Source organism: Vigna angularis, chromosome 8, assembly GCF_016808095.1.
Source record: "Vigna angularis cultivar LongXiaoDou No.4 chromosome 8, ASM1680809v1, whole genome shotgun sequence".
NCBI lineage: Eukaryota > Viridiplantae > Streptophyta > Magnoliopsida > Fabales > Fabaceae > Vigna > Vigna angularis.
The window spans coordinates 12,945,318-12,971,910 of NC_068977.1; the positions used below are offsets into that span (position 1 = coordinate 12,945,318).

The following is a 26,593-nucleotide window of genomic DNA, read 5'->3' on the forward strand; positions in this document are numbered from 1 at the left end:
TCATAGACGTACAGTTTTAATTACAAGAACTGTAGAAAATAAAACGAAAAAAGAGATACAAGATACTATGTAAATAACAAATACAGTAATAGCATTATTGTATTTTTCAAAAGTGATCTGGTTCGATTTTCTTGTAATATTTAAGTAAATGTTGACCAATCAGAGTCTCAACTCTGCGTCACCTTCTGCTCTCTTTCTTTGACTAATCACCGCTTTGAATGTGTCTAACGTGTTGTGTCGTGTTCCATTGTCTCATGACGAGCCTTCCCTAGATAATCGAACAAGCTTATCTCAAACATCATATGTACACTCTCAGATATAAACCAATATCAGCACCCTTCAATCTGTTCCATACAAATCTCCACAACATTTCGATAAAACACAACATAGGTCGGCGGTTACACAATCTTTCGAACATCTCTGATCACATCGTTTTTGTGTTTGATTCCTGCAACGATTGAGGAAAATACCAGACATGTCATCCAAAGTTTATGAGCGAACTCTTGAGGAAACTCCAACATGGGCTGTTGCAGTTGTGTGTTTTGTGCTGCTTGCTGTTTCAATCGCCATAGAACATCTTATTCATGGTATTGGAAAGGTAAGCTTGGCAGAGTTTATTCATTCATGCTTCAAGAAGCTGAGATTAATGTTTAAGGCTCAGAGAACATCAAAGTAAGTTAATTTTTATAGTAGAAATCCATTGCTGATAGATGGAAATCTGAGACTAAGTATGAGGTAGATGATCGAAATGAGTTTATGATTATTCCCATGAATTCATTTACGTAGATAAGAAAGTAAAAAACCAGTCAATATATTTAAAAAACTTAACATTTATTTTGATCTAGTTTAAAACACGTTATATTTTATCCTTTTTATGAGATTCAATACTCATGTTTTTATGTTTTACAGTGGTTCAAGAAGAAACAAAAAAATGCTCTATTCGAAGCGTTGGAGAAGGTCAAAGGAGGTACTTATGCTTTTCCGAATAAATGAATTAAAAGTTGTTGAATTTACACAATGTGTTTGAGTTTCTAACTGAAATTACTGTGTTCAGAGCTTATGGTGCTAGGATTCATATCCTTGCTCTTAAGTGTTTTGCAAGATCAAATTTCAAAGATCTGCGTGTCAAAACATGTTGCATCCACGTGGCATCCTTGTGAGAACCCAAAGTCCTCAACTACATCTGAGGATGAATCTGAGGATATTCAGATAAATTTTAGGAAACTGCTACAACTTTATGACTCCATACCAAGGCGTGTTCTGGCTACAAAAGGTTACGACAAGTGCGCTGAAAAGGCAAGTTCAGCATCTTCACTGTTCTAATTTTGTTTCTTCGTTTTAAAACAACAAAAACTTATCTATATCTGATAGAGGGACCATATGTTTGTCTGACATCCTTATCACCATAACATAACAAGTTACCGTACCATGATAAAAAAATATTCTGTAGGCATCCACCGACTAAGGAAAATTATTAGGTTGTGGTTCACGTTCACAATAGTTTTCTCATGACAATCAATAATAAATATAATTTAGTGTTATTAAATTTTTTGTGAGTTGAAAATTCTAATACATGTGTTTGTTTTTCAATTTAAAACCTCAATTTGAAGTTACTTATAATAGTTTCTTATGACAGTTTTCAAATATGTCGTGAATACAATGTTAATCATATCATAACTAACATATAATGATCTCAAACTCTTTGCTAAAATCGAAGGAGGGAGAAATATATATGTATATACAGCAAGAAAATATAAATATTAGAGATAAAAAATGAAGTGCATGTTGCGAGAAACATTGATATATTTATAGTTTTGATGGGTGATTATTTATTTGCAGGATAAAGTTGCTTTTGTTTCAGCATACGGGATTCACCAGCTGCATATATTCATCTTTGTGTTAGCAATATTTCATATCCTACAGTGCATTATAACACTGGGTTTGGGAAGAACCAAGGTATTTTGACTTCAGAATGTTAGTTTTAGATTTTATTTTTTTTCTCTGTGTTTTTCTCTCTCTAAATTCTTGGTTTGGTTTAATGCATGCAGATGAGAAAGTGGAGGGCATGGGAAAATGAAACCAAGACCATTGAATATCAATTTTACAACGGTAAGAACTCAAACTTCCTCATTTCAAGTACCAACTAATGTCAATGATGTATCTACACTTAATTAATATCTTGACATGATATTTGATATCGTGGAGGTTGACTTTCTTATGGGTTTGGTATGACTTTAAGGTTATCTTGAATGAAAAACACTAACACAGTTTTCTTTTTATACATTAATTATTCCGTAACAGGTCAATTTTATATAATTTTACTCAGTAATTTGGATTTGTTACTTATTTAGTTCAACTTAGTTAATTTACACGTAGTAAAGGTAATACATATATTTCTTTTAATTTATTACAAATTTTTATATTATCGCTTCTATTATTTACTTATATCTTTCATCAACAATAGCAAACAAATATTTAGATGAAAAAAATTGCCTTAACTCTTGCACAAAGAATGATATATATATATATATATATAATTTACCTTATAGACACATCTTCCTAAAAAAATCGATTGAAATAAATATTTATATTCTGACTATCTTTAACCCTAAAGCAATATAATAGTCATCCGATGCAAAAAAGAAAAAGAAAGAAAACCTATGATATAGGAATCGATTTCAAAATGCAAATACATTAATAAAATAGTATCAATTCTTGTTTAAGTATAATAAAGCGTCATGATGATATTATCTCGTCTTATTTATATAAATAATACAACGGTTGACTTTTATTACGATGCATAATTTTTCATGTAGTCCCAAAATAAGTATTAAAAGTACGTAATTAGTTCCAATAAAAGTGTGGGAAAGTATTATTTTATGGTAAATAATGACTTACTCTTATATTTTTTTTGTGCTTTTAAAAATAAATAAATAATTATGAAAGTCATCAAAAATAAAATAAAATAAAAAAATTATCGTGTACTATATTGTAGACTATATTAGTGCACCTACTATTTATTCTAGTAATTTTATATCAAAGACGAATAATTAAATAATATAATGTTGTAGCCACATATATTGATATTGGTTTCAAATACTTCTTAAAGTAAATAATAATGTAGAACGTGTTGTTTATATTTCTTTGGGCCATTTATATTATATGGTCAATCTGACTGTGCCGTATATAAATGTGTACATATTACAGATCCTGAGAGGTTCAGATTTGCAAGGGACACAACATTTGGAAGAAGACACTTGAATCCTTGGAGTCAGTCAACAATTTCCTTATCCATTGTAAGAACACGTTTATATAAATGAATAAATGAATTTGCTAATAAAATTCCTATCATAGTTTATTAGCCATTTTTCCCAATATTTGCCAATTTTTTTTAATTTAAAGTGTGTAATTAATTAGTATTTGACACGTAAAAAAAATTAATTTTCATGTTTCTAACTATTTCCTTTGTACGCTGCTTGAATCAGGTTAGCTTCTTCCGACAATTCTTTGGATCAGTCAACAAAGTGGACTATTTAACATTACGACATGGATTCATCAGGGTGAGTTATATTTAAAAATATTTGGTACCATACATGACGTTGGAATTTTCAAGTCGTCTGAAAATTTTAATTTGAAAATCGACTTTTTGTCAATTTGAATTAAATTTAAATTCAGTTTATTAAAATATATCAAAGTTTATCATAAAGTTATTTTAACAAATATTTATTAAATTTATGAAACATATTATTAGGAGTTTCACATCAATTAGAGATAAAGTCAATTTATAATATAAAAGTGAATACAAATCTTACCTTACAAGCTGGTTTTGTTGGATTCAGTAAGGTTTAATGTTCACTTCTTTACATGGTATCTAACATGCCGTTAGAGAAGTTAACTTTAAAGTCCACTTCTTTCTTTGAAATATTAATTCTGACAAAATTATTAGACACTTCATAAAATTACTATAATTATAAAATATATATATTTGAATCCATCACAATTTATATTTTTTAATCAGTAACAGAGTTGGTTAGAAATTATGTTTTTATTAATTAATTAAAAAATGGAAAGACTAAGATATACTTGGGATTTTAGGCGCATCTGGCACCGGGAAGTGATGCAAGATTTGATTTCCAAAAGTACATCGAAAGATCACTTGAAGAGGATTTTAAAACTGTTGTGGGAATAAGGTATGAAAGTGTTCTGTTTTTTCTTGCTTTTATTAATTTACTCATCAATTTAAGCTTAATAATTTTTGTGACTTGCAGCCCAGTCATATGGTTCTTTGCGGTGCTATTCCTTCTGACAAATACTCATGGTAAGCCGTTTTGAAATTCATAAATTAATTTGAATAAAGAAAATCTTTAATATAATCTGTCAATAAATTAGCGTCTTTTTATTTCTAAGTTAAGGAGAAATGATTTTAGTAGAATTTAATTTTGAAATTATGAACTTGTTTAAACATGTTCTCAGTAACCAAAGATAGTAGAACAAAATAAAACAAAGTTTCTTGTGAATTGTCATTATTGACAGTTTAAAATATTTGATCTGTCTGCAGGATGGTATTCTTATTATTGGCTTCCATTCATCCCATTTGTTGTAAGCACAAACTACTCATTATGTCGATGTTGTCTTTCTATGTTGTTTTTTGTTATGTATAAGAGCATAAATAACTGTAAAATATAATGTAAATTTGACAGATAATCTTAATAGTGGGTGCTAAACTTCAAATGATAATAACAAAGATGGGACTGAGGATTACAGACAGAGGAGAAGTTGTCAAAGGTGCACCTCTGGTTGAACCAGGAGATGACCTCTTCTGGTTCAACCGTCCACGCCTCCTCCTCTTTTTGATTCATCTCGTGCTTTTCCAGGTATTTTCATCATTTCTTTTTTTTGACAACTTTTTTTTAATGATTTTTTGATAATAGGACATATATCACTGTTTTATTAGTCTATTTAAATTTATTTTCAAAAAAAATATTTGAAACAGATGAATCATAATCATAAACCACGTGAACGTTGTAAAAAAGTTGTCAAAAATGATTATTAAGAAAACATTTTTCTTCTCTTTTATTAAATTATTTCGAAAGGATTCAATAAAAAAAGATTATATAGACGTGACATCAGTCATACTAATAAACAATTAAAAACATTTTCAATTTAAAATTTCACAACATTGAGTTTGTGGTGTTTTTGTCTCTGTTTAACTCTCTTATTTTTATTTAATTTGAAAAACTTAGAGTCATTATTTCTAATATTCTTCCATATTCTTTCACCTAAAGATGATTGGATTTTGAAAATAATTTAATTTGTTTGCTTCTATGTTGCAGAATGCTTTTCAACTGGCATTTTTCTCTTGGAGTACTGTAAGTTTATCCATCTTCACCTATTTCTCTTGAACTTTAGCCTTAGTTTCTCTCTCTTTCGTTATAACTACAACATTGAGGAAAATTTTCCATTCTTTAATATGTGCCTATGTTTCTCAATTTTCCTAACTTCTTAATTGCTATTTCAGTATGAATTCTCCCTACACTCTTGCTTCCACGAAACAACTGCAGATATTGTCATTAGACTTACAATGGGGTAAGTTTGCTTCTCTGATAAAAAGTTCACGTGACAACAGTTAATAATTATAGTATGAGTCTAAGTTCGGTTAGGAATTCAACCAAGTATAAATCTAAGTTCCACGTTGGATAAGATCTATTAACCCATTGTATTAAGATTTTGGATAAAGGGTGGTATCAATTCTTTATATGGTTGGACTCAGATGTTATTGGTGTTTGTGTCTCTTCGATTAATCATTTCCTTTCAAATAAATTTTCTCCTCAATAGACCATCACCAATATAAAGACCTACCATTAAATCATTACATTATGTATAAACATAACAATGAAGTGGCAATTTTGTTTTGCAGGGTTATCATACAAGTTTTATGCAGCTATGTGACACTACCTCTATATGCTCTAGTCACACAGGTCTGACTTGCTAGAAAATCTATCCAAGCATGCATAATTTTCTTTCACAAAACTAAACAATCATCCACTGGTTTCATAATGTTTTGCAGATGGGTTCAACCATGAAACCTACCATCTTCAATCAGAGAGTGGCATCAGCACTGAAGAACTGGCACAACACGGCCAAAAAGCAAGTAAAAAACAGTAAGCCAACCACACCATTCTCAAGCAGGCCATCAACGCCAACCTATGGTATGTCTCCTATGCATCTGCTGCAAAAACACCTTGCTGGTAGAAGTGATAGTGCACAAACATCTCCTAGGACATCCAACTATGAAAATGAACAATGGGATATTGAAGGCTCACCTTCCAAAAGCAACCATGCAGCTGGTGAAGAAACTCAAATGCAAGTAATGGAGTCAGGCTCAAGCTCAGTCCCAGAATTGCCTACAAGCTCTCAGCTTGAAATCAGAGTTAGTTCATCAGAGTTTTCCTTTGAGAAGAGACATCATGGTGCAGAGACGAGAAGTGAAGATGATAGTTTTTATTAAACACTTTAAATGTACAGCTTATGTACATATCAAAGTTCATATCCATTCTTTTGCATCAATGCAGAGTCATTTGGAGAATGAGGCATAACCTTGTTGAAGGAGCATTCGAGGATATATACGATGTTGAAGGCACAATTTGCTGTTGAAAAATCATGATGTCTACATATATATAACAGTACAACAGCAAAATATGTTCCCCTTCCAAGTGACTAACTACTTTTAAGTGTATGTTTTGGACATATGAACCGAAAATCGTTTTTGAATCAACAGTGTCTGAGTTAGAGGTTTGATATGATGATTATTGAATATTTGATGTTGACCGAAGAAATATCAACTTGCAGACAATTTTTCAATGCTCAAATTAATAATAATAATTTAGAGAGTATTGTATTTGATAATATAATGAATTATAAAAAAAGAATTGAGCAAGTGTTTCCTAACGTGTTGTGTTTATAGATTTTTTGGACCTATGGATAAAGATTATATAATAGATACAATTACTTTAAACAAATTTCGTTAGCTAGAATCTTTATTATCAATATATCAAGGTTTTTAGTCAATAGATTTATCATTAGTAATATAATCAACTGCAAATATATTGGAGTCCTAATCCTAGTATATTGAAGTCCAATTATTTCGGTTGAGTTCAGGTATTTCGGATTACAAGCTCTCTAAGCTCAGAATCCAAACGTAAGGTGTGGGTGAACTTGATCGACAAATAAATTTTATCAATATCTTAAGTTTGACATAAGTAATTAATTTTTATTATTGCATTTTTGCAATAAATTAGATAATTTTTTACTGATGATTTCATTTTTAGAGTATTTAGTCTTAACTTTCACGAATTGTAATTGTGTTTAAATCCATCATTTTTTTTAAATTAGGATTCATCCAAATAGGATAAAATCAAGCTTCAAATAAAGTTATTCATTAAAATCAACTTTTTAAGTCATGTTAGATGATAAGTGTTGTAGGTAGATGAAATGCACTAGACAATTGATTAATGCATTTTCATGCACACATACATGGTTTTGATTGACTAAATTAAAGCCCACAACTTTGTGTATTTGAGAAACAAAGTTGATTATCTTGTAATTTTGTAGTTAATTATAAGTTATGTACGATTAAATTGTCATTCTTTTATTTCTTCGTAATAGAGTCTATTTTATCCATTATTTTTTAATTTTGATGTCTGCTCTTAGGATTATTTTGGAATGGTTACTGATAGTTCAATGTTATTCTTTAATTAGAGTTCTTATCAATGTGTTTAATCCTACTAATCTTTGGTTTAGGTAAAGGAGTAAAACTTCACATGTAGAGACTTAGAACATGTTAAGTATATAAATAGCATTTCACTTATAGATGCTTCAAAAGAGTAAAGTGTAAATAGAATTTAATTTGTAGACACTTGGAACGAATTGAAAACCAAATGAGTTCATTAAAACTTGTTTGATTAATTCAAACATGTATACTTGTTTACTTAATTTAAAAGGTCAAATAATATAATCTCACATAGACATTTCGAACATGTAAGATATGAAAAGAATCTAATTGAAAGACTTGAAATGAGATAAAATTCTTAACGAATTAATTGATGTTTGTATAATTAAGTTAATGTTTGTTTATAAATTAAATGAAAGATAATCATATAATAATTGAAGATATGAAAAAAAATGAAAAAAGTAAGGTGTCTTCATGTATTGTTTTCTTTAAATTGTCTATTACAATCCTTTTTACTATAATTTTATGTTTTTAACTTTACTGCAAATTCTTATAAGTGCAGATTTTAGTTGATTAATTCTATTGCAATTTGAGTTTATTAACTCTGTCTATAATGATAGTGACCTAGTATCATTTAATGACAACACTCACAATGTAAATGAAAATAGTAAAATTTAAATATTAAGGATCAAAAAATAAAATGAATATACTATAGGAATCATTTGCCTATTAAATATAGTTTTAAAAAAATAATATATATTATTTTTATGATATTTCAAAAATATTATGTAATTTATAAAAAAAACACTTTAAATAATTTAGACATTTAACTTTTAAGAATATATCATTTCAGTTTTCTTTTAAATAATTTAACGAATTTGTATCATAAGCAAGTTTATAGAAAAATTAACTCACATAATTTAGTATTAATATGTTTTATACATAAAATATATTGTGACATTAGCATTGTGACCTAATAATATATTTTCTTTATCATATCAATGATAAAACCCTAACCATAAACACAAGAATAGTAAAAATTATATTACAAAAATCAAGATAACAAAAGTATATATATATATATATATATATATATATATATATATATATATATATATATATATATATATATATAACAATAACCAATAATATATTAGAATAAACAAAATGAACAAACTTTATTTTATAATCTTGATATTTGAAACTCCTGTACTTTATTCCTTATAAATATCATTTTAATTTAAATACCTGAATTTAGACTTTCAAAGCTAAAAGAACGAAAATAACATAAAAAAACTAAAAGAAAGCGCAGCAAGAAAGTAAATTATATTTATCTGACAAAAGAGAAACCTTTGGTTTTGTAAAGATTATCCAAGGAAAAATGCCCATTAAATCTTCCTTGACCTAAACAAAAATTCTCTAATTAATTACTGTACGACCTCTGGAAATATCAATAACTGATGTTGCTGAATTATACATTTTCCTCAGCTTCCCTTTGTAATTCACGTCGTGCAGCAGCCAACCTCTCAGCAGCCAATCGTTCTTCCAGTGCTCGAGCACCTCTTTCTCTGCAAAAATCAACAGTTTCGGTTGCCATGTCAAATTATTTTATGCAGAAGAATGATTGCAACAGTTCGTATGACTGCTAAAAACTGAAAATAATGCTAAAATATGAGGACAAGGAAATAAAAAGAATCACTTCCGCTGTCCCCAGAAAAGAAAAATAAAAATTTGTCATTGGGAATAGTATTATGATGTTTAATCAAAATATTAAATTAAAAATCTAGTCTCGGAGAAATAATTAAAAATAAGAAAGGCAGCCAAATGTGCAAAAACGGACTGGACAATAGCACCTCTATTATTTATTTATTTGATTTTTCCTTATGACATGTTCACAGGAGCAATTTCTTCTTGACCGTATATACTACTGATCCAATCAAAATTAACAACAGCAATGTACAATCACCTTCTCCTAGAAGCCTCAATTGAATCTGAACCTGGTAAAGGCTCACTTTCCAGATTGTAGCCTTGCCCATTATTAGAAGTATTAGATCTTCCGCAGAGCATTCGGTGAAAAATTGATGCAATAGGATCTATAACTGGTCTACAAGACAGTAAAAGCATAAAAGATAAACCAAAGTTTCTTCATTTTTAGAAAGACAGTTCAATAATTAATCACTGATTTTTTCTGCAGACTAAAAGCCGAGATTACCTTAAAAATTCGGGGAAAAATGTGGAGAAAGCAAAATCCTCACTTGGGTCACCTCTAAGTTTTGCTTCTGGTTTCCTCTGCCAGTATCTAAGGTAAATCCAGCTTATATATGTGCCAGATATAATCGTAGGAAGATATGTTGTAGCCTCTAGTGTCCAGAAGCTAATAGCAATGTAAAGCAATAAAGTGATAGATGGCAACCACTGAAGAGATGTAAGAGGCAACAAATTTAGGGCATTTTCATAAACCTATTATTGCTCATAATTGACAAAGAACAAGAGCACAAGTGTATCAAACCTTTGTTTTTATCTTGATGAAAGGAAGCTCTTGATCCGGTATAATTTGCTTGATGCCAACCAAGAAACCAGATATAACTCCATGAAATCCAGAGAGCGGCATGTAACTAGAACATTCCAAGAGGACAATAAGATTAAAACAATTTGTTCACGGTGGAAAAAGAAAATCGAATGTCTGTATAAGATTTTATTATTCAGTATTGATTTTAGCTGATGTCCTGAACAAACAATGTTTTCTACATGTCAAAGCCAAAAGAGCACAATTAATCACACTTCAAATTGGCCTCTATTTAGCTTTTAATTATATAGTGGAGAGACAATGCAAAGAAAGGTAAGAAAAAAACATCAGGAACGGCAGAAGAAAAAAAAATCATCTAGGATTGTATCATATACATACAGGTAAGTCTCCAGCCTTGTAATGTAGTATAAGGCAATGGCAGTGATGAATACACATATTGAAGTTAGAAGATTAACCACAAAGATGAATTTAAAGAATTCCCTGGAGCCCCATATTGGTTCAAGCAGCTTTCCAATAAACAGGAGACCCAATGTGCTGATCACTACCTATAAAATTGAAAATTTCTCTTAAAAACAAGATTTACTTAAAAACAAGATTTACAAGTCAGGTAATAAATTTATAGTGTTCAGAAAACAGAATGTGCATACCCCATATATAGATTGTTCAACATAACCAGAAGTAATGAGATTCCAGGCAAATGGGATTGTCCTACAAAATGAACAGAACAGGAAAATAAGTTCTAAAAAAGAATTTTGAAATATGAATGGAAAGGTAAGCTACATAATTACACTTGTATGGAGAAATGAACAAGCAGATCGTCAAAATGAGATTTGTATTGATTCAGTTATATATACTAACATAATCTAACAAAACTTGAATTTGATGTCTTGTCTGAAAATCAAACCCATTCCTAAAAACTAAGAATAGTGTTAGCACATAGATATTATAAGTTTTAAAACTTTCCTTCTATCTGCATTTTGTATAGCAAAAAAGGGAATATTACTATGCATTTATTAGATGTTTGAAAACTCTTCTCTGTCTATTGGTAAGTGTCAGTTCTAATTTACATGTGTTGACAAATTCATAAATAGGCTTCATTTTAGAATAGATAGATATTTCTCTGGCACTATAACTTGTTAAATGTGTGTATTTGTTTTGACTGTTGTGTAGTTTTAAATCTGATCATTGTTACTCACTCATTGTGTTTAAAGATCTTAGATATCATGATAAGTAGTATGCTATGCTAGTCACTCTGAGTTTATAGTTTAACTGATAATTGCTAGGTTCTACATTATTCATTCTTGCTTGAAGCGGCCATTGAAATTTCCGAGTTCAAGCACAGAGGATAGGGTGGATTAAAACTTCTAATAAAGGATAGCTGAAGAGCACGTTAAATCGAAGTTCAACAAACTATTTGCTTGGTTTCAATTTTATACTTAAACAACAAAGTATGAGACATATTTATGACATCAGGCCCATCAGACATAAGTGTTATTTGTTTAACCTAATAGACGCAAGTAGTTTGCTTATATTCTTTATCTGATAAGATTTTCCTTGAACAATTAACAAGCATACTTTTTCTAATAGGCCTTGAGCACTTCTGGTACACATCGAAGACTCAAAAATACTACTTATTCTTCGTGCAAGGAATGTTCATCACTTTGTTTCTCTCAAGAGATCTTGCAACATTTTGTCATTCTCAAGATCTCTTGAAGAACATACTTAAAGCTAATTCACACAAGTAACATTTCTAAATAAAAAGGTAGAATGTCAGTGTTGTGGAGTCAGCAAGCGGTGTCAAGACCTACATATTACACTAAAGAAAAATGAAGCAACTTACCCAGGCCTAATAAGTCATGTTGTGTATCAAAGAAGTTGAGTAAAGAAGCCACATGCATTTAATGATGCATGACGAGCATTTAATGCATCTACGTGCTTGAATGTGATCAAAGGATTGTTAGTGAAGATGAAAGGCTTGCTAACCTCAAAATGGAAATGAATATCCAACAACTCTTTTCTTCTTAGCTATTTATAAAGAATTCCTCTTTGACGAAGAAAGGATGACAACAACAATCACGGCTAGAAAGTTAAAGTTCTTGTAAATTTAAGAAATCCTTAGAGCCTTGAATTTGTGAGGAAGACACTATTTGTATTTGAGAGCAACCAAAAATAGTGTTTATCATCATGCATGTGTCTTAGGAAGTTTATCTCTTCTAGTGACCGAAACTCATGATAATTGAGATCACAACCTTCTTAATCAAAGCGTTTTACACAAGAGTGGTTGTATATAAAGAATACTCGTGTTTAGCCAAAAGTGATTGTGTCCAAACAATATTTGTGATTTTAGCCAATACCAACTACATTTCAAATAATACTCAGGTTTAGCTAGGAGTGACTACACAAAGAATACTCAAATTTAGCCAATAAAGGTTGGGTCCAAAGAATAATAAGATTTAACTACCATATCATGATCAGTCATTTTGAGATATGCAAGCTTGTTTTGTAGAATCATAGAGACATTGGATATCATTGGCATAGATGTTTTGAGCTTTCTTCAAAAAGGAGTGACATGTTTTGAAAGCTCTAAGGCAAATCAGAAGTCATGGTTCCCCGGAATGCCACAAGGCACACAGATAGAAATTTGCTTGTTTCCACTAATCATCTTTTTTAGCAGGCACATGGCTTCCATATTGCTCAAGGTGGTCATGATGTCCTTAGCCACGGAACCACAGTTCAACAGATGTAGCTCACGATAGATAATTTTGTCAATTTAGCTTCTTGGAGGTAATGCAAGGGCTTCCAGAGAATGAAATAGCATTTCCATTTACCACTGTTGACTAAGAAGACAAAAAAAGCAAGGAACTAGCGAGAAGGTGCTAAAACAATGAGGGAAACTGAAAGCCCTAGGGTGACTTCCACAAGGATGACATCAAACCATGTTGGAATGAAGCTTTGAAGGCCAAAACCGAGACAACAAAGTCCTGGAAGGCATCCACGGCGCGACAAAGTTCCAGCGAGTGGAAGGCGGTGCGTGGACTTCACACACCTGATAATAGTGAACTTTGCTTGAGCATGTGGCGTCGCGTGGATAAGAATTAGGTCTCGCCAAGGAACCACTGTAACACCCCTAAATCCAAAATTTTACGCCAGTTATTTTTTTTTTGGGATTAACATCGCGGAACTATACATCAAAAGTCTAGCCGTCTTACAACATAAGGTTAAAACCTTACAAATATCAAATTCATAATTCAAAACATAAAATTACTATAAACATGATAAATTCCCTATAGTGTGTCCCATAACTCTCGTCGTGCTACTTCATCTCTGCCTCATCTGCAACGCCATCTACTCCCGTACAAGTACGATCATCGTAGGTGGAAATCACAACCACAACATTTCAGGGTGAGTAACGAAGAACTTAACATAGCATATAATTTCATTATCAAAATATCACAACTTAGATTTTCCTAGTCACAACCTTACATTACAACGCAATATTCAACTCATAACTCAGATCGTCATCACTCAGACTATCAAAGTCACAATATTAATAACTCAGATCATCACTACTAAGACTATCAAGTCACAATATTACAATACATCATAGTATTAAACTCACGACTCAATCGTTTACTCAAGCTTCTGTTGTTTCCTTGAAATTTTGTCGTACCAAACTTGTTTCGCAAAACAGGGCAATTCGAGTCATCTTCCATCGCAACTTCAAACCTATCTCCCCGACTCCTCAAGGAATTACGAATAAAAACTCCGGTTAGGCGCACCCACCGAGCACTATACTCACACGAGCTGAAGTCATTGGGCGAGACATCCAACCCTCTCTAGTCCCCGCGCACGAGGAAAGGGTGACACTCGAATCTCAGTCTCCGCAGAGACTCAACACACTATCGTATCGCAATACGAACACCATCGATTCGACAAAATTTCTAAGGAAATGACAGAACGCTTACTCTCACAATTTTACCATCACAACCATCACACTCGAACCTCAGTCTCCGCAGAGACTCAACACACTATCGTATCGCAATACGAACACCATCGATTCAACAAAATTCTAGGGAAATGACAGAACGCTTGCTCTCACAATTTTACCATCACAATCATCATATATAAGGTCAACTAAATTCATTGACTAACAAATAATTAAATAACTTAATTTAATTATTTATCCTATTGTCGCATCCCTCTGAAATTACTAATTTCACACTTCCATAAACTAGAACAACATTTCTAGTACACCCCCACTTTTACTAAATTCCCAACACCAAAGAAAACACCTAATTTCAATACACTCATTTTTACTCTAAACACACTCTCGTCTACATCTAACTCTTCAAGTGAACTCCAAAATCATTAAATTACATTTTCTCTTACTTCCAAGTAGGTCCTACATGAAACTACTCATTTCTTACCAACTCTCTCTTTCTCTATTTACATAACCCTTCACTTCTTTCTCTATCTCTTTTGTTTTCAATACATAAATTTCATTCACTCATATTTTCTCATAAAACCATGGATCCCACTTCCCACTTTATTTGACTTTTCAAACCAAACAATTTCTTCCTCACACCAAAGTTACGTAACCACTCTTCTTCACCCAAACACCTTACCCTTTTTTTTTCTTAAATTAAATCCACCAAAACTCAAGACCCCACCATATTACACACCACTTTCTCCTTGTTTTCCTCTCTTCATTTCATTAAATCCATCAACACTTATGACCCCACCATATTATACACCACTTTCTCCTTGTTTTCCTCTCTTCATTTCTCCCACCACTTACGACACTCCACTTCCTTCTCCTATCTTTTCTTTAATTAACCAACCGTTCACCAACACTCACTTCTAGTTTGTTTAATCTCTCCTTGACTTTTCAATCCCAACTTCACACTCATTCCTGACCTCATTTACGTACAATATCTCACACACTACCCTTCTTACATTTCACTCTTCTCTCCCTTTCATTTGATGCCCCCACATCTCTCTACTTATGTTATTTTATTTTTCCTAATCATTCTCTCCACTTTTCTTTGCCTCTGCTAGGTAATTTGTAGTGTGCTCATCTCCTCCTTCTACTTTCATAATTCTTCCTTCATGTTCTTCTTCTACCCAAGACATCAAAACTCCATTCTTCTTCACTATTTTGCTCATTACTTTCTCTACCGAACTCCAATTGAGTTGATTCTTGATTTGTTGGAAACTAGACTCAAATATCTTTCTTTGGACACAAAACTCGTAACTTTTGGACTACAGGGCTAGGTGGCAGTAAAACTATTAAAATTCGGAAAATTTAATCACGCTCTGGTATGCTCAGCTTTGACCTTTGATGGCTATTTTGCTCATTACTCTCTCTACCGAACTCCAATTGAGTTGATTCTTACTTTGTTGGAAACTAGACTCAAATATCTTTCTTTGGACACAAAACTCGTAATTTTTGAACTACAGGGCTAGCTGCAGTAAAATTATTAAAATTCGGAAAATTTAATCACGCTCTGGTATGCTTAGCTTTGACCTTTGATGACAATTTTGCTTATTACTCTCTCTACCGAATTCCAATTGAGTTGATTCTTGCTTTGTTGGAAACTAGACTCAAATATCTTTCTTTGAACACAAAACTCGTAATTTTTGGACTACAGCGCTAGCTGCAGTAAAATTATTAAAATTGGAAGTTTAACCATGCTCTGGTTTGCTCAGCTTGTGGTCATCACTCACTCATCCTTCTCTTCCACTAACAGGAAGAGAAATTCTCAAACCCTACACTCACCACACTCTTGATTAGAAAGTGTAGGACTGTGCCCAAACTTTAGGAGCATTTTCGTATGGAATTAAGGTCACAAAAGTAGGAGTGAATACATGAATATAGCAACATACAAGGGAAACATTAACAACCACAAACAACATGACCTCGACATCCACACATAGTCTAGCTTTGAAACAACCCAACATACGAAACATAGCATTAAGATGAACATTTTTGCAACATCATTTTGACAATCACATCTTACCCATCATACACCATATTATATCCCAAGTTAAACCCCTTACCTTTAACCTTGAACACTTTAACTTGATCTCTTCCACAACCTTGGTAGAACTCTAGTTTCTTGGAATTCCTCTCTTCTTGCACAGGCCAAGACAACCTCCACACTTAGCACACTTAGAATTTCGAAATACTCTCAATAAGAGCCTTACTCTTCTGTCCAGAAGACCCATTCAGCTTTGGAATTAAAGGAAAAGATTCCTAGACACAAAAGGACCCATGGATTTGTTATTTAGTAATGATAAATCAATAAAACAATACCACATACTCCTTTCCAGCCCCAAAACGTGGAGGGAATGTCTGAAAGGGTCCCCAAAATATTCCCACAAAAGGAACCGCAGCCAGCTAGCTCACTTTGTCTACAATCCAAAAAAAATCACTGCTCACGCAAGTCTCCCAGCAGCACAATTGTCGCAACTTTGACCGTCCGGTTGACCCCCTTACCGAAGTCGAAAATGCACGTATGAGTACTCAAATCGAAGCTCTTTGAGTCTACTATTCAATAAAAAAAGAATCAACTCAATTGATATTTTCTACAAAAAGTTATAATTAAAATAGTAAACCATGTCAAACTTTGACAGCATTCTATTTTATATTATAACTTGAACTTTTTACAACTCGGTAAATTCTTGAGGTTCTAGGGTCTTACATTCTCCCCAACACAAAAATTTTCATCCTCGAAAATTGCACTTACCAGAGAACAAGTGGGGGTAAGTTTCTCTCATCTCGTCCTCTAACTCCTAGGTAGAGTCACTCGTTCTACTGATCCAGATAACTTTGACTAGTCTAATAGTCTTCCCTCTAGGCTATTTGGTCTGGCTCTCCTAATCCTTACTGGTTGCACTTCAACTGACAAATCCTCTCTAACTTGCACATCCTCAACTTCAAGCACATGAGAAGGATCGGACACGTATTTTCTCAGCTGAGATACATAGAACACCGAATGTAAGTTTGCTAACGGGGTGGCATGGCTATCTCATAAGCTACCGGCCCTATACGTCGTAGGATCTGATAGGGGCCAAGATACCTAGGAGACAGCTTCCTATCCCGAATGGATCTCCCTACGCCAATAGTAGGAGTCACTCGGAGGAAAACATGATCCCCAACTGCAATTTCTAACGCCCGGCGCCTCTGGTCTCTAGAAGATTTATGCCTGCTTCGATAGGCTCTCAATCTCTCCTGGATGAGCTTCATTTTGTCAGTAGTTTGTTGAATCAACCCTGGCCCAATAAACACTTTTTCTCCCTCGTGAAACCAACATAGAGGCGTCCTACAACGTCTCCCATACAATGCCTCAAATGGCGCCATACCGGTGCTAGCATGATAACTATTGTTATAAGTGAACTCTACGAGTGCTAACACTTCATCTCAGGCTCCCAAGTGATCCAAGACACACGTTCTAAGTAAGTCTTCCAATGTCTGGATCGTCCTCTCAGACTGTCCATCCGTCTGGAGATGATAAGCCGAGCTCATCTGTAGTCTGTTTTCCATCTCACTCTGAAGGGTCTGTCAAAACCTGGAAGTGAACCTCGGGTCTCTATCTGATACAAATCTATTAATAGTTCCTCACTTTAAAGTTGATCTCGTAGCTTGAAATCGTAGGTTCACTCATCTTACTCACTAGTTGACTCAAAGGACACTTCCTTTATGACTGTTGTAACCAGAAAATGCTCTCCCTTGAAGAACCTTCTTCAAAACTTCTATGACCTCGCAAAAACCTTGAGAAATCTTCTCTTCCACGATAACCTTGTCATTCCATTTCCCCAACATGATTTCTACTCCTCGAAAACGTACATGCTTGAACCTACTTCTGATTGCTAAGATTTATACTAGACTATTCCAACCTGCCCTCTATTTCTCTTTTGAGATTCTCCAACCTTGTAGTTCTTCCCATGTTTGAACTGAGTCCAAACTATCACTGTTCTACCAAATTCATCACCCACCTCATGTACACCTTACACTTAACAGGAATTATCCCATTAGGAATCATTAACATCGGATAATAGCGAACTCCACCACTCTAATGTGGAAATTCTAGTACCTGCTTCAGAACACCAACCAAGAACTCATACATCATAAGGATTTGTCTTCTCTTCTCCACTTATCTTCGTTAAACTCTTTCTGACTTACAATCCCTAGTCTGCACATTTTTAACTTGATCCACTTCTGATATATAATCGTTTATTCTCCTTAAACTCAACACTTCTTTTTAAAACCATAACCACACCTGATGAAAACTGACTTTACCACCACATGCAGCTTCATAACTATGAATGTCTCAACCAACCCATACTCTGATAATTCATGATGCCCTCTTTCACCACTTATACTGTAACCACCCTTTGCCAATTGTTCTAAACCTTTTTCTTCACATGATACCAAATGTAAGACCCTAGAATCTCATGAATTTACCGAGTTGTAAAAAGTTCAAGTTACAATGTAAAATAGAATGTTGTCAAAGTTTGACATGGTTTACTATTTTAATTATAACTTTTTGTAGAAAATATCAATTGAGTTGATTCTTTTTTTTATTGAATAGTAGACTCAAAGAGCTTCGATTTGAGTACTCATACGTGCATTTTCAACTTCGGTAAGGGGGTCAACCGGACTGTCAAAGTTGCGACAATTGTGCTGCTGGGGGACTTGCGTGAGCAGTGATTTTTTTTGGATTGTAGACAAAGTGACCTGGCTGGCTGTGGTTCATTTTGTGGGAATATTTTGGGGACCCTTTCAGACATTCCCTCCACGTTTTGGGGCTGGAAAGGAGTATGTGGTATTGTTTTATTGATTTATCATTACAAAATAACAAATCCATGGATCCTTTTGTGTCTAGGAATCTTTTCCTTTAATTCCAAAGCTGAATGGGTGTTCTGGACAGAAGAGTAAGGCTCTTATTGAGAGTATTTCGAAATTCTAAGTGTGCTAAGTGTGGAGGTTGTCTTGGCCTGTGCAAGAAGAGAGGAATTCCAAGAAACTAGAGTTCTACCAAGGTTGTGGAAGAGATCAAGTTAAAGTGTTCAAGGTTAAAGGTAAGGGGTTTAACTTGGGATATAATATGGTGTATGATGGGTAAGATGTGATTGTCAAAATGATGTTGCAAAAATGTTCATCTTAATGCTATGTTTCGTATGTTGGATTGTTTCAAAGCTAGACTATGTTGGATGTCGAGGTCATGTTCTTTTGGGTTGTTAATGTTTCCCTTGTATGTTGCTATATTCATGTATTCACCCCTACTTTTGTGACCTTAATTCCATACGAAAATGCTCCTAAAGTTTGGGCACAGTCCTACACTTTCTAATCAAGAGTGTGGTGAGTGTAGGGTTTGAGAACTTCTCTTCCTGTTAGTGGAAGAGAAGGATGAGTGAGTGATGACCAAAGTGGAAGAGAAGGATGAGTGAGTGATGACCAAAAGCTGAGCAAACCAGAGCGTGGTTAAACTTCCAATTATAATAATTTTACTGCAGCTAGTTCTGTAGTCCAAAAATTACAAGTTTTGTGTCCAAAGAAAGATATTTAAGTCTAATTTCCAACAAAGCAAGAATGAACTCAATCGGAATTCGGTAGAGAGTAATGAGCAAAATAGTCATCAAAGGTCAAAGCTGAGCATACCAGAGCGTGATTAAATTTTCCGAATTTTAATAATTTTACTGCAGCTAGCCCTGTAGTTCAAAAATTACGAGTTTTGTGTCCAAAGAAAGATATTTGAGTCTAGTTTCCAACAAAGCAAGAATCAACTCAATTGGAGTTCGGTAGAGAGAGTAATGAGCAAACTAGCGATCAAAGGTCAAAGCTGAGCATACCAGAGCGTGATTAAATTTTTCGAATTTTAATAATTTTAATGCAGCTAGACCTGTAGTCCAAAAATTACGAGTTTTGTGTCCAAAGAAAGATATTTGAGTCTAGTTTCCAACAAAGCAAGAATCATCTCAATTGGAATTCGGTAGAGAGAGTAATGAGCAAAATAGTCATCAAAGGTCAAAGTTGAGCATACCAGAGCGTGATTAAATTTTCCGAATTTTAATAATTTTACTGCAGCTAGCCCTGTAGTCCAAAAATTACGAGTTTTGTGTCCAAAGAAAGATATTTGAGTCTAGTTTCCAACAAAGCAAGAATCAACTCAATTGGAATTCGGTAGAGAGAGGAATGAGCAAAATAGTCATCAAAGGTCAAAGCTGAGCATTCCAGAGCGTGATTAAATTTTCCAAATTTTAATAATTTTACTACAACTAGCCCTGTAGTCCAAAAATTATGAGTTTTGTGTCTAAAGAAAGATATTTGAGTCTAGTTTCCAACAAATCAAGAATCAACTCAATTGGAGTTTAGTAGAGAGAGTAATGAGCAAAATAGTGAAGAAGGATGGAGTTTTGATGTCTTGGGTAGAAGAAGAACATGAAGGAAGAATTATGAAAGTAGAAGGAGGAGATGAGCACACTACAAATTACCTAGCAGAGGCAAAGAAAAGTGGAGAGAATGATTAGGAAAAATAAAATAACATAAGTAGAGAGATGTGGGGGCATCAAATGAAAGGGAGAGAAGAGTGAAATGTAAGAAGGGTAGTGTGTGAGGAAGAAATTGTTTGGTTTGAAAAGTCAAATAAAGTGGAAAGTGGGATCCATGGTTTTATGAGAAAATATGAGTGAATGAAATTTATGTATTGAAAACAAAAGAGAAAGAGAAAGAAGTGAAGGGTTACATAAATAGAAAAAGAGAGAGTTGGTAAGAAATGAGTAGTTTCAGGTAGGACCTACTTGGAAGTAAGAGAAAATGTAATTTAATGATTTTGGAGTTCACTTGAAGAGTTAGATGTAGAAGAGAGTGTGTTTAGAGTAAAAATGAGTGTATTGAAATTAGGTGTATTCTTTGGTGTTGGGAATTTAGTAAAAGTGGGGGTGTACTAGAAATGTTGTTCTAGTTTATAGAAGTGTGAAATTAGTAATTTCAGAGGGATGCGGCAGTAGGATAAATAATTAAATTAAGTTATTTAATTATTTGTTAGTCAATGAATTTAGTTGACCTTATATATGATGGTGATGGTTTTGATGGTAAAATTGTGAGAGCAAGCGTTCTGTCATTTCCCTAGAATTTTGTTGAATCAATGGTGTTCGTATTGCGATACAATAGTGTGTTGAGTCTCTGCGGAGACTGAGATTCGAGTGTGATGGTTGTGATGGTAAAATTGTGAGAGCAAGTGTTCTGTCATTTCCTTAGAATTTTTGTCGAATCGATGGTGTTCGTATTGCGATACGATAGTGTGTTGAGTCTCTACGGAGACTGAGATTCGAGTGTCACCCTTTCCTTGTACGCGGGGACTAGAGAGGGTTGGATGTCTCGCCCAATGACTTCGGCTCGTGTGAGTATAGTTCTCGGTGGGTGCGTCTAACCGGAGTTTTTACTCGTAATTCTTTGAGTAGTCGGGGAGATAGGTCTGAAGTTGCGATGGAAGACGACTCGAATTGCCCTGTTTTGCGAAACAGGTTTGGTACGACAAAATTTCAAGGAAACAACAGAAGCTTAAGTAAACGATTGAGTCGTGAGTTTAATACTGGAATGTATTGTAATATTGTGACTTGATAGTCTTAGTAGTGATGATCTGAGTTATTAATATTGTGACTTTGATAGTCTGAGTGATGACGATCTGAGTTATGAGTTGAATATTGCGTTGTAATGTAAGGTTGTGACTAGGAAAATCTGAATTGTGATATTTTGATAATGAAATTATGTTATGTTAGGTTCTTCGTTACTCACCCTGAAATGTTGTGGTTGCGGTTTCCACCTACGATGATCGTACTTGTACGGGAGTAGACGGCGTTGCAGATGAGGCAGAGATGAAGTAGCACGACGAGAGTTATGGGACACACTATAGGGAATTTATCATGTTTATAGTAATTTTATGTTTTGAATTATGAATTTGATATTTGTAAGGTTATAACCTTATGTTGTAAGACGCCTAGACTTTTGATGTATAGTTCCGCGATGTTAATCCAAAAAAAAAAAAAACTGGCGTAAAATTTTGGATTTTGGGGTGTTACAAGTGGTATCAGAACCTAGCCTCTCCCAGTACGGTGTGGTTCGAGGACGAACCAGACAGAAGCTAATGGGCATGTGACACCCGGGCACTGACGAGGGCGGGGAGTGATCGCCGGTGCAAGAGGCATGAAGTGCAAGGACACAGACAAGGAGCGGCTCCTGGCAGGCTTCGAGTGGAAGGGACACATGGATGAATCGAACATACACCGGAATGAGAGGGATCTAGAGACTGTATAGGTATGGGACTATACAGTTGAAGGATAGCTTAAAGGGATTGATTTGGCTACTTATATCACCAAATGCATTTGTTTTTCGGTAGCCTAACTCATAAGAACTCCATGGTTAAGCGTGCTTAACCTGGAGTAATTTAGGGATGGGTGACCTTCTGGAAAGTTTTCCCGGAAAGTGTGCGAGCGAGGACAAAGCACATGACAAAGCACATTGGAAAGCCTCGTGGTGATGTGTGGGGTTTAGTACACCTTTTTTCTTCATGTTACATTTATAGAAATATAATGGAAATAGTTAAGCCTGGTTCGAAAACACTACCACACAACTGTTGGGAATCCAAGTGAGTCCAAGTGCCATATTGGATAGAAATGAGAGAGTAGAGCACTATATAAAGGTTAAAGACCCATTAACTCGTTATCTTAAGGTTTTGGATAGAGAGTGGTATCAATCCCTTATGTGGTTGGGCTTAGATTTCATTGGTGTTTGTATCTTCCCAGTGAACCTCCTCCTCGATAGATCCAACAATGGTATCAGAACCGATCGTTCGTCTTGGTGACCGGCTCAAACGAGTACAATGGTCCCTGTATTGAAAGTCTTCCTGGCGAAGGGTTCCAATTAAGCATGTGACGTTAAGATGAATGGCAGTACAAGGGGTACTTGTGGTTGGGAATGCTTCCGCTAGAAGGAAATGTACCAATGAACTCACCCTTAAGGAGGAGATTGTAGGGAATTCAAGTGTGAGTCCAAGTCCCATATTAGATAGAAATGAGAAAGTAAAACACTATATAAAGGTGAAAGACCCATGAACCTGTAAGGAGGTTCAACACACACATAGGTCTTCACAATGGTAAGATATTGCCTGCTCTAGGTCAAACCCTCATGGATTTGCTTTTGCTATCACTCCAAAAGGCCTCTTACCGATGGAGGTATCTTATGTGTGTATAAACTCATGTTCATCTCTTGTTTTATCCAATGTGAGACTTTGTTTGTATCCTAACAATCCTCCCCTCAAACAAAGGATTATGGTTTTCCACCTCCCCTACAACGGAAGTCTTTTTGTATCCACGAGTACACCATGGTCTACATTGAGCATCTCTTGCTCTCTTTCATGACTCATGGTCACACCATTAAGCATCTCTTGCTCTCCACCTCCCATGATTCATCTGACTGCTCCGACCGCCTGCCAGGGCTTCACCTTACCATGGAGGGACGTACTCATTTAAGCCTAGTCACCTGACCTAAACCATCGGCTTTGATACCAATTGTAGGGAGGTTTAACACACACATAGATCTCAACACTGGTAAAATATTGTCTGCTCTGGGTTAAGCCCTCACGGATTTGCTTTTGGTACCACTCCAAAAAGCTTTTTACAATGAACGTATCTTATGTGTATATAAACTCATTCATCTCTTGTTTTATCCAATGTGAGACTTTGTTTGTATCCTAACATAACTCATTGCCTTATGGTTTTGGATAAAAAGTGATGTCAATACCTTATGTGGTTGGGTTCAGATCTCATTGGTGTTTGTATTTTTCCAGTGAACCTCCTCCTCGATAGATCCAACAACAACTCACCCAACTAATACAGAATCCACACAATTAATTATTCTAACAGATACAATGAATGAGGAAAAGAAAAGAATTCTAAACAATACTTCTAGGAACTAGTTCCAGCACAAAGCACACAACGCCTTACAATAAATCATATTAAAGATTATTTATTCTAACAAAAACAATACTCAAATCCAATAAAAAATATTTATTGTAAATTAATAACAAGGGACTCAATATAATCCACATGGTTTGGGATTCAAGATGTATCAATTAGGGTTGACCCACAACAGGCCATTTGAGAAGATTTCAAGATGTTGGTTCAAGGCTTTCCACAAAAATAAAAGATTCTCATAAATGAGGTTCTGAATGATCATGGTTAAAACTATATAAACTACCAGCAAACACAACTTATAAGACAAACCATAAAATTTAGTTAAGGTAATTGAACATAAATAAAAAGGAGGCCAGGATTATAGAAATCAAATTTGAAGTTATTACAAAAAGTCTACAGCCGAAGTTACTTATATTTTTCAGAGGGGTTGATAGAAAGGTATTGACACAAGAAACTTACATATAGTTTTTATTGACTTGGAGAAGCATATAATTAAGTGCCAAAGGAAATGCTATGCAAGGATTAGGAAGAAATGTATTTGCACAATTAATATATAGGTATACAAGACAAGTACGATTGGGTAGCTACTAGTGTGAAAACTTACGAAAGCAAAACTCCGAAGGACTTCCTATGAGGATAAGTTTACATCAAGGCTCAATCTTGAGTCCTTATTTTTTTCATCTAGTTTTAGATTTGTTTATCTGATAACAACACAGCCCAATACACTTGGGCCAAAAGAATTACAAAGCAACTAAAGGACTTTGTTTGATTGAGTAACTGCTATACACATAATTATATATGACATTGGAATAACTACTCAGATAACTCCATTTTCTAACTGCAACCAACAAGGATTGCAAACACTACCCTGCTCTACATTCACATCAGATTACCTCTGTTAGGTGCTTCTTTTAAGACCACAGTTTTAAGTGTCTCACACTTTGATACATTTTGCTATTGTTAAAAGTTCTTCATGTGGAATTGCTGCTAGTGTGCAGCCACTGCCTTCTATTAATATTTCAGTTTAATCTGTCGTCTTACACTTACGCCATTTGCATTATGAGCCATTAACTTGTAACTTGAGCCTAAGTTATGATCACCCAATTTTATGCAACCATCTTTTAGTGTTCCCCGATTGATGTTTAGGACCTGTTTGGACAGGTACTCCATTAGTACTCTCAAGGGATAAAAATAAGAAGAAAAATTGAAATCAGTTCCTCTAATTTAAATTTAGCGTATACATAAGCTTATATGTAGAAGTCCCTCCACTTAGTTTCTCTAAACTTTTATTTTTAATTTGTACAAAAGCTAATTTAGTTTATAGAAAAGTTCATTCCATTTTTTTTCTTTCTTATCTTTCTCCCTGGAAGCGATTATAGAGAAGTTCATCCAAACAAACCATTAATCATATGTCACTTTCCATTTAAATATTATTTTCCTAATCACTGTCGTTAGTGCACATAAATACATTCTCCAACAAAATTCTGGAATTTAAGTAGGATCACACAACCATCATTACAATCACACAGTAGAGTCTGCCCCTCTCGACTAAGTTACACCCTCCTCCACACAACCCTGATTTAGAATTTCAACAACCAAAACCAACACTGTGCAAAGTAAACAAATCACACACATTTGAAATAATTATGCAATATGCGGTACCTGGCGGGAATAAGAGCGAAGTAGGTAACAGCTGAAGGGAAAAACTGAACCGCAATGTGACCGCAAACCAGCACCACCGCAAGGCCCTTGCATAACCGAGTGAACCCGGTGAAGAAGCCCGTGCCCTGCCACAAAAGTTAATCAAAAAATGGAAATTGAAATGGGGAAGGTTCGAAACATAGAGAAGTTTCTAGAATCTGATCGAAGAGACAGCGGAGACTTACCCCTGAAATCGCTGGCGTGCTCATGGACTCGGCAGTGATCCCAATCGGAAGAGGATCCGATCTGATCTGATAAGTTTGTTGAATAGTGATAGGTAAGGAAAAACCAAGTCGTTTTGATGGCGAGAAGAGGAATGGAAGATGAGGATCTGATCTACTCTAGAGATCTAGTCTTTGACATACTTGCATACTCGCTTTGCCCAAACACTTATGCAAATAACATGTTATTAATTTAATTTTTTTTTTTAGTAAATTAGACTCATTTCATGCTGTTCTATCCTGTTTTCTCGATTTACTTTCAAACCTCAATTTTCTAAGGTTTTAAAAAAAAATATTTTGTTTAAAACATTATTATCTTATATATTATAATTCATTATAAATATTGTAACAACGAAAAATTGTGAAAATATACGAAATATATAAGAATTGCTTTTCTTTCTTAATTTCACTTGTTCATTGTGTTTTCGATGAATAGTT

General features: G+C 34.2%; 2 protein-coding genes across 6 annotated transcripts; one reads left to right on the plus strand and one right to left on the minus strand.

Moving 5' to 3' along the window:
• The first annotated feature begins 295 nt into the window (after window positions 1-295).
• On the plus strand, window positions 296-6,798 carry LOC108344690 (MLO-like protein 6). 4 transcript variants are annotated; one of them, XM_052866745.1, is made up of 16 exons: window positions 296-598; window positions 910-967; window positions 1,055-1,296; window positions 1,840-1,956; window positions 2,049-2,109; window positions 3,208-3,296; window positions 3,486-3,560; window positions 4,096-4,190; window positions 4,269-4,318; window positions 4,559-4,599; window positions 4,701-4,874; window positions 5,334-5,369; window positions 5,519-5,586; window positions 5,918-5,978; window positions 6,068-6,430; window positions 6,573-6,798. In XM_052866745.1, exons 1-16 carry the CDS (start codon window positions 476-478, stop codon window positions 6,594-6,596), a joined length of 1,677 nt encoding a protein of 558 aa, XP_052722705.1. In that variant the 5' UTR covers window positions 296-475; the 3' UTR covers window positions 6,597-6,798. The 4 variants fall into 4 exon arrangements, with proteins under 4 accessions (XP_052722705.1, XP_052722703.1, XP_052722704.1 ...); XM_052866743.1 differs by having other exon boundaries at window positions 297-598; window positions 6,068-6,485; XM_052866744.1 differs by having other exon boundaries at window positions 297-598; window positions 6,068-6,470.
• Window positions 6,799-9,032: 2,234 nt separating this feature from the next.
• On the minus strand, window positions 9,033-26,329 carry LOC108345754 (rhomboid-like protein 19). 2 transcript variants are annotated; one of them, XM_052866746.1, is made up of 9 exons: window positions 26,120-26,327; window positions 25,896-26,020; window positions 24,061-24,146; window positions 10,904-10,964; window positions 10,635-10,801; window positions 10,239-10,344; window positions 9,942-10,144; window positions 9,696-9,833; window positions 9,033-9,297 (listed from the first exon to the last, which is right to left on the minus strand). In XM_052866746.1, the coding sequence occupies exons 2-9, from the start codon at window positions 25,986-25,988 to the stop codon at window positions 9,201-9,203; spliced, it is 951 nt and encodes a 316-aa protein (XP_052722706.1). In that variant the 5' UTR covers window positions 25,989-26,020; window positions 26,120-26,327; the 3' UTR covers window positions 9,033-9,200. The 2 variants fall into 2 exon arrangements, with proteins under 2 accessions (XP_052722706.1, XP_017439980.1); XM_017584491.2 differs by lacking the exon at window positions 24,061-24,146 and having other exon boundaries at window positions 26,120-26,329.
• Window positions 26,330-26,593: the final 264 nt, after the last annotated feature.

Coding starts and splice junctions, on each gene's coding strand:
- LOC108344690 (XM_017583143.2), top strand. CDS start 476: ATGTCATCCAAAGTTTATGAGCGAACTCTTGAGGAAACTCCAACATGG. Junction 3,561..4,095: donor TACGACATGGATTCATCAGG/GTGAGTTATATT, acceptor TTGGGATTTTAG/GCGCATCTGGCACCGGGAAG. Junction 5,979..6,067: donor TATATGCTCTAGTCACACAG/GTCTGACTTGCT, acceptor AATGTTTTGCAG/ATGGGTTCAACCATGAAACC.
- LOC108345754 (XM_052866746.1), bottom strand. CDS start 25,988: ATGCAAGGGCCTTGCGGTGGTGCTGGTTTGCGGTCACATTGCGGTTCA. Junction 24,147..25,895: donor TTCGCTCTTATTCCCGCCAG/GTACCGCATATT, acceptor ATTCTGTATTAG/TTGGGTGAGTTGTTGTTGGA. Junction 10,965..24,060: donor TCTGAACCCAACCACATAAG/GTATTGACATCA, acceptor TTCATTTTGTAG/GACAATCCCATTTGCCTGGA.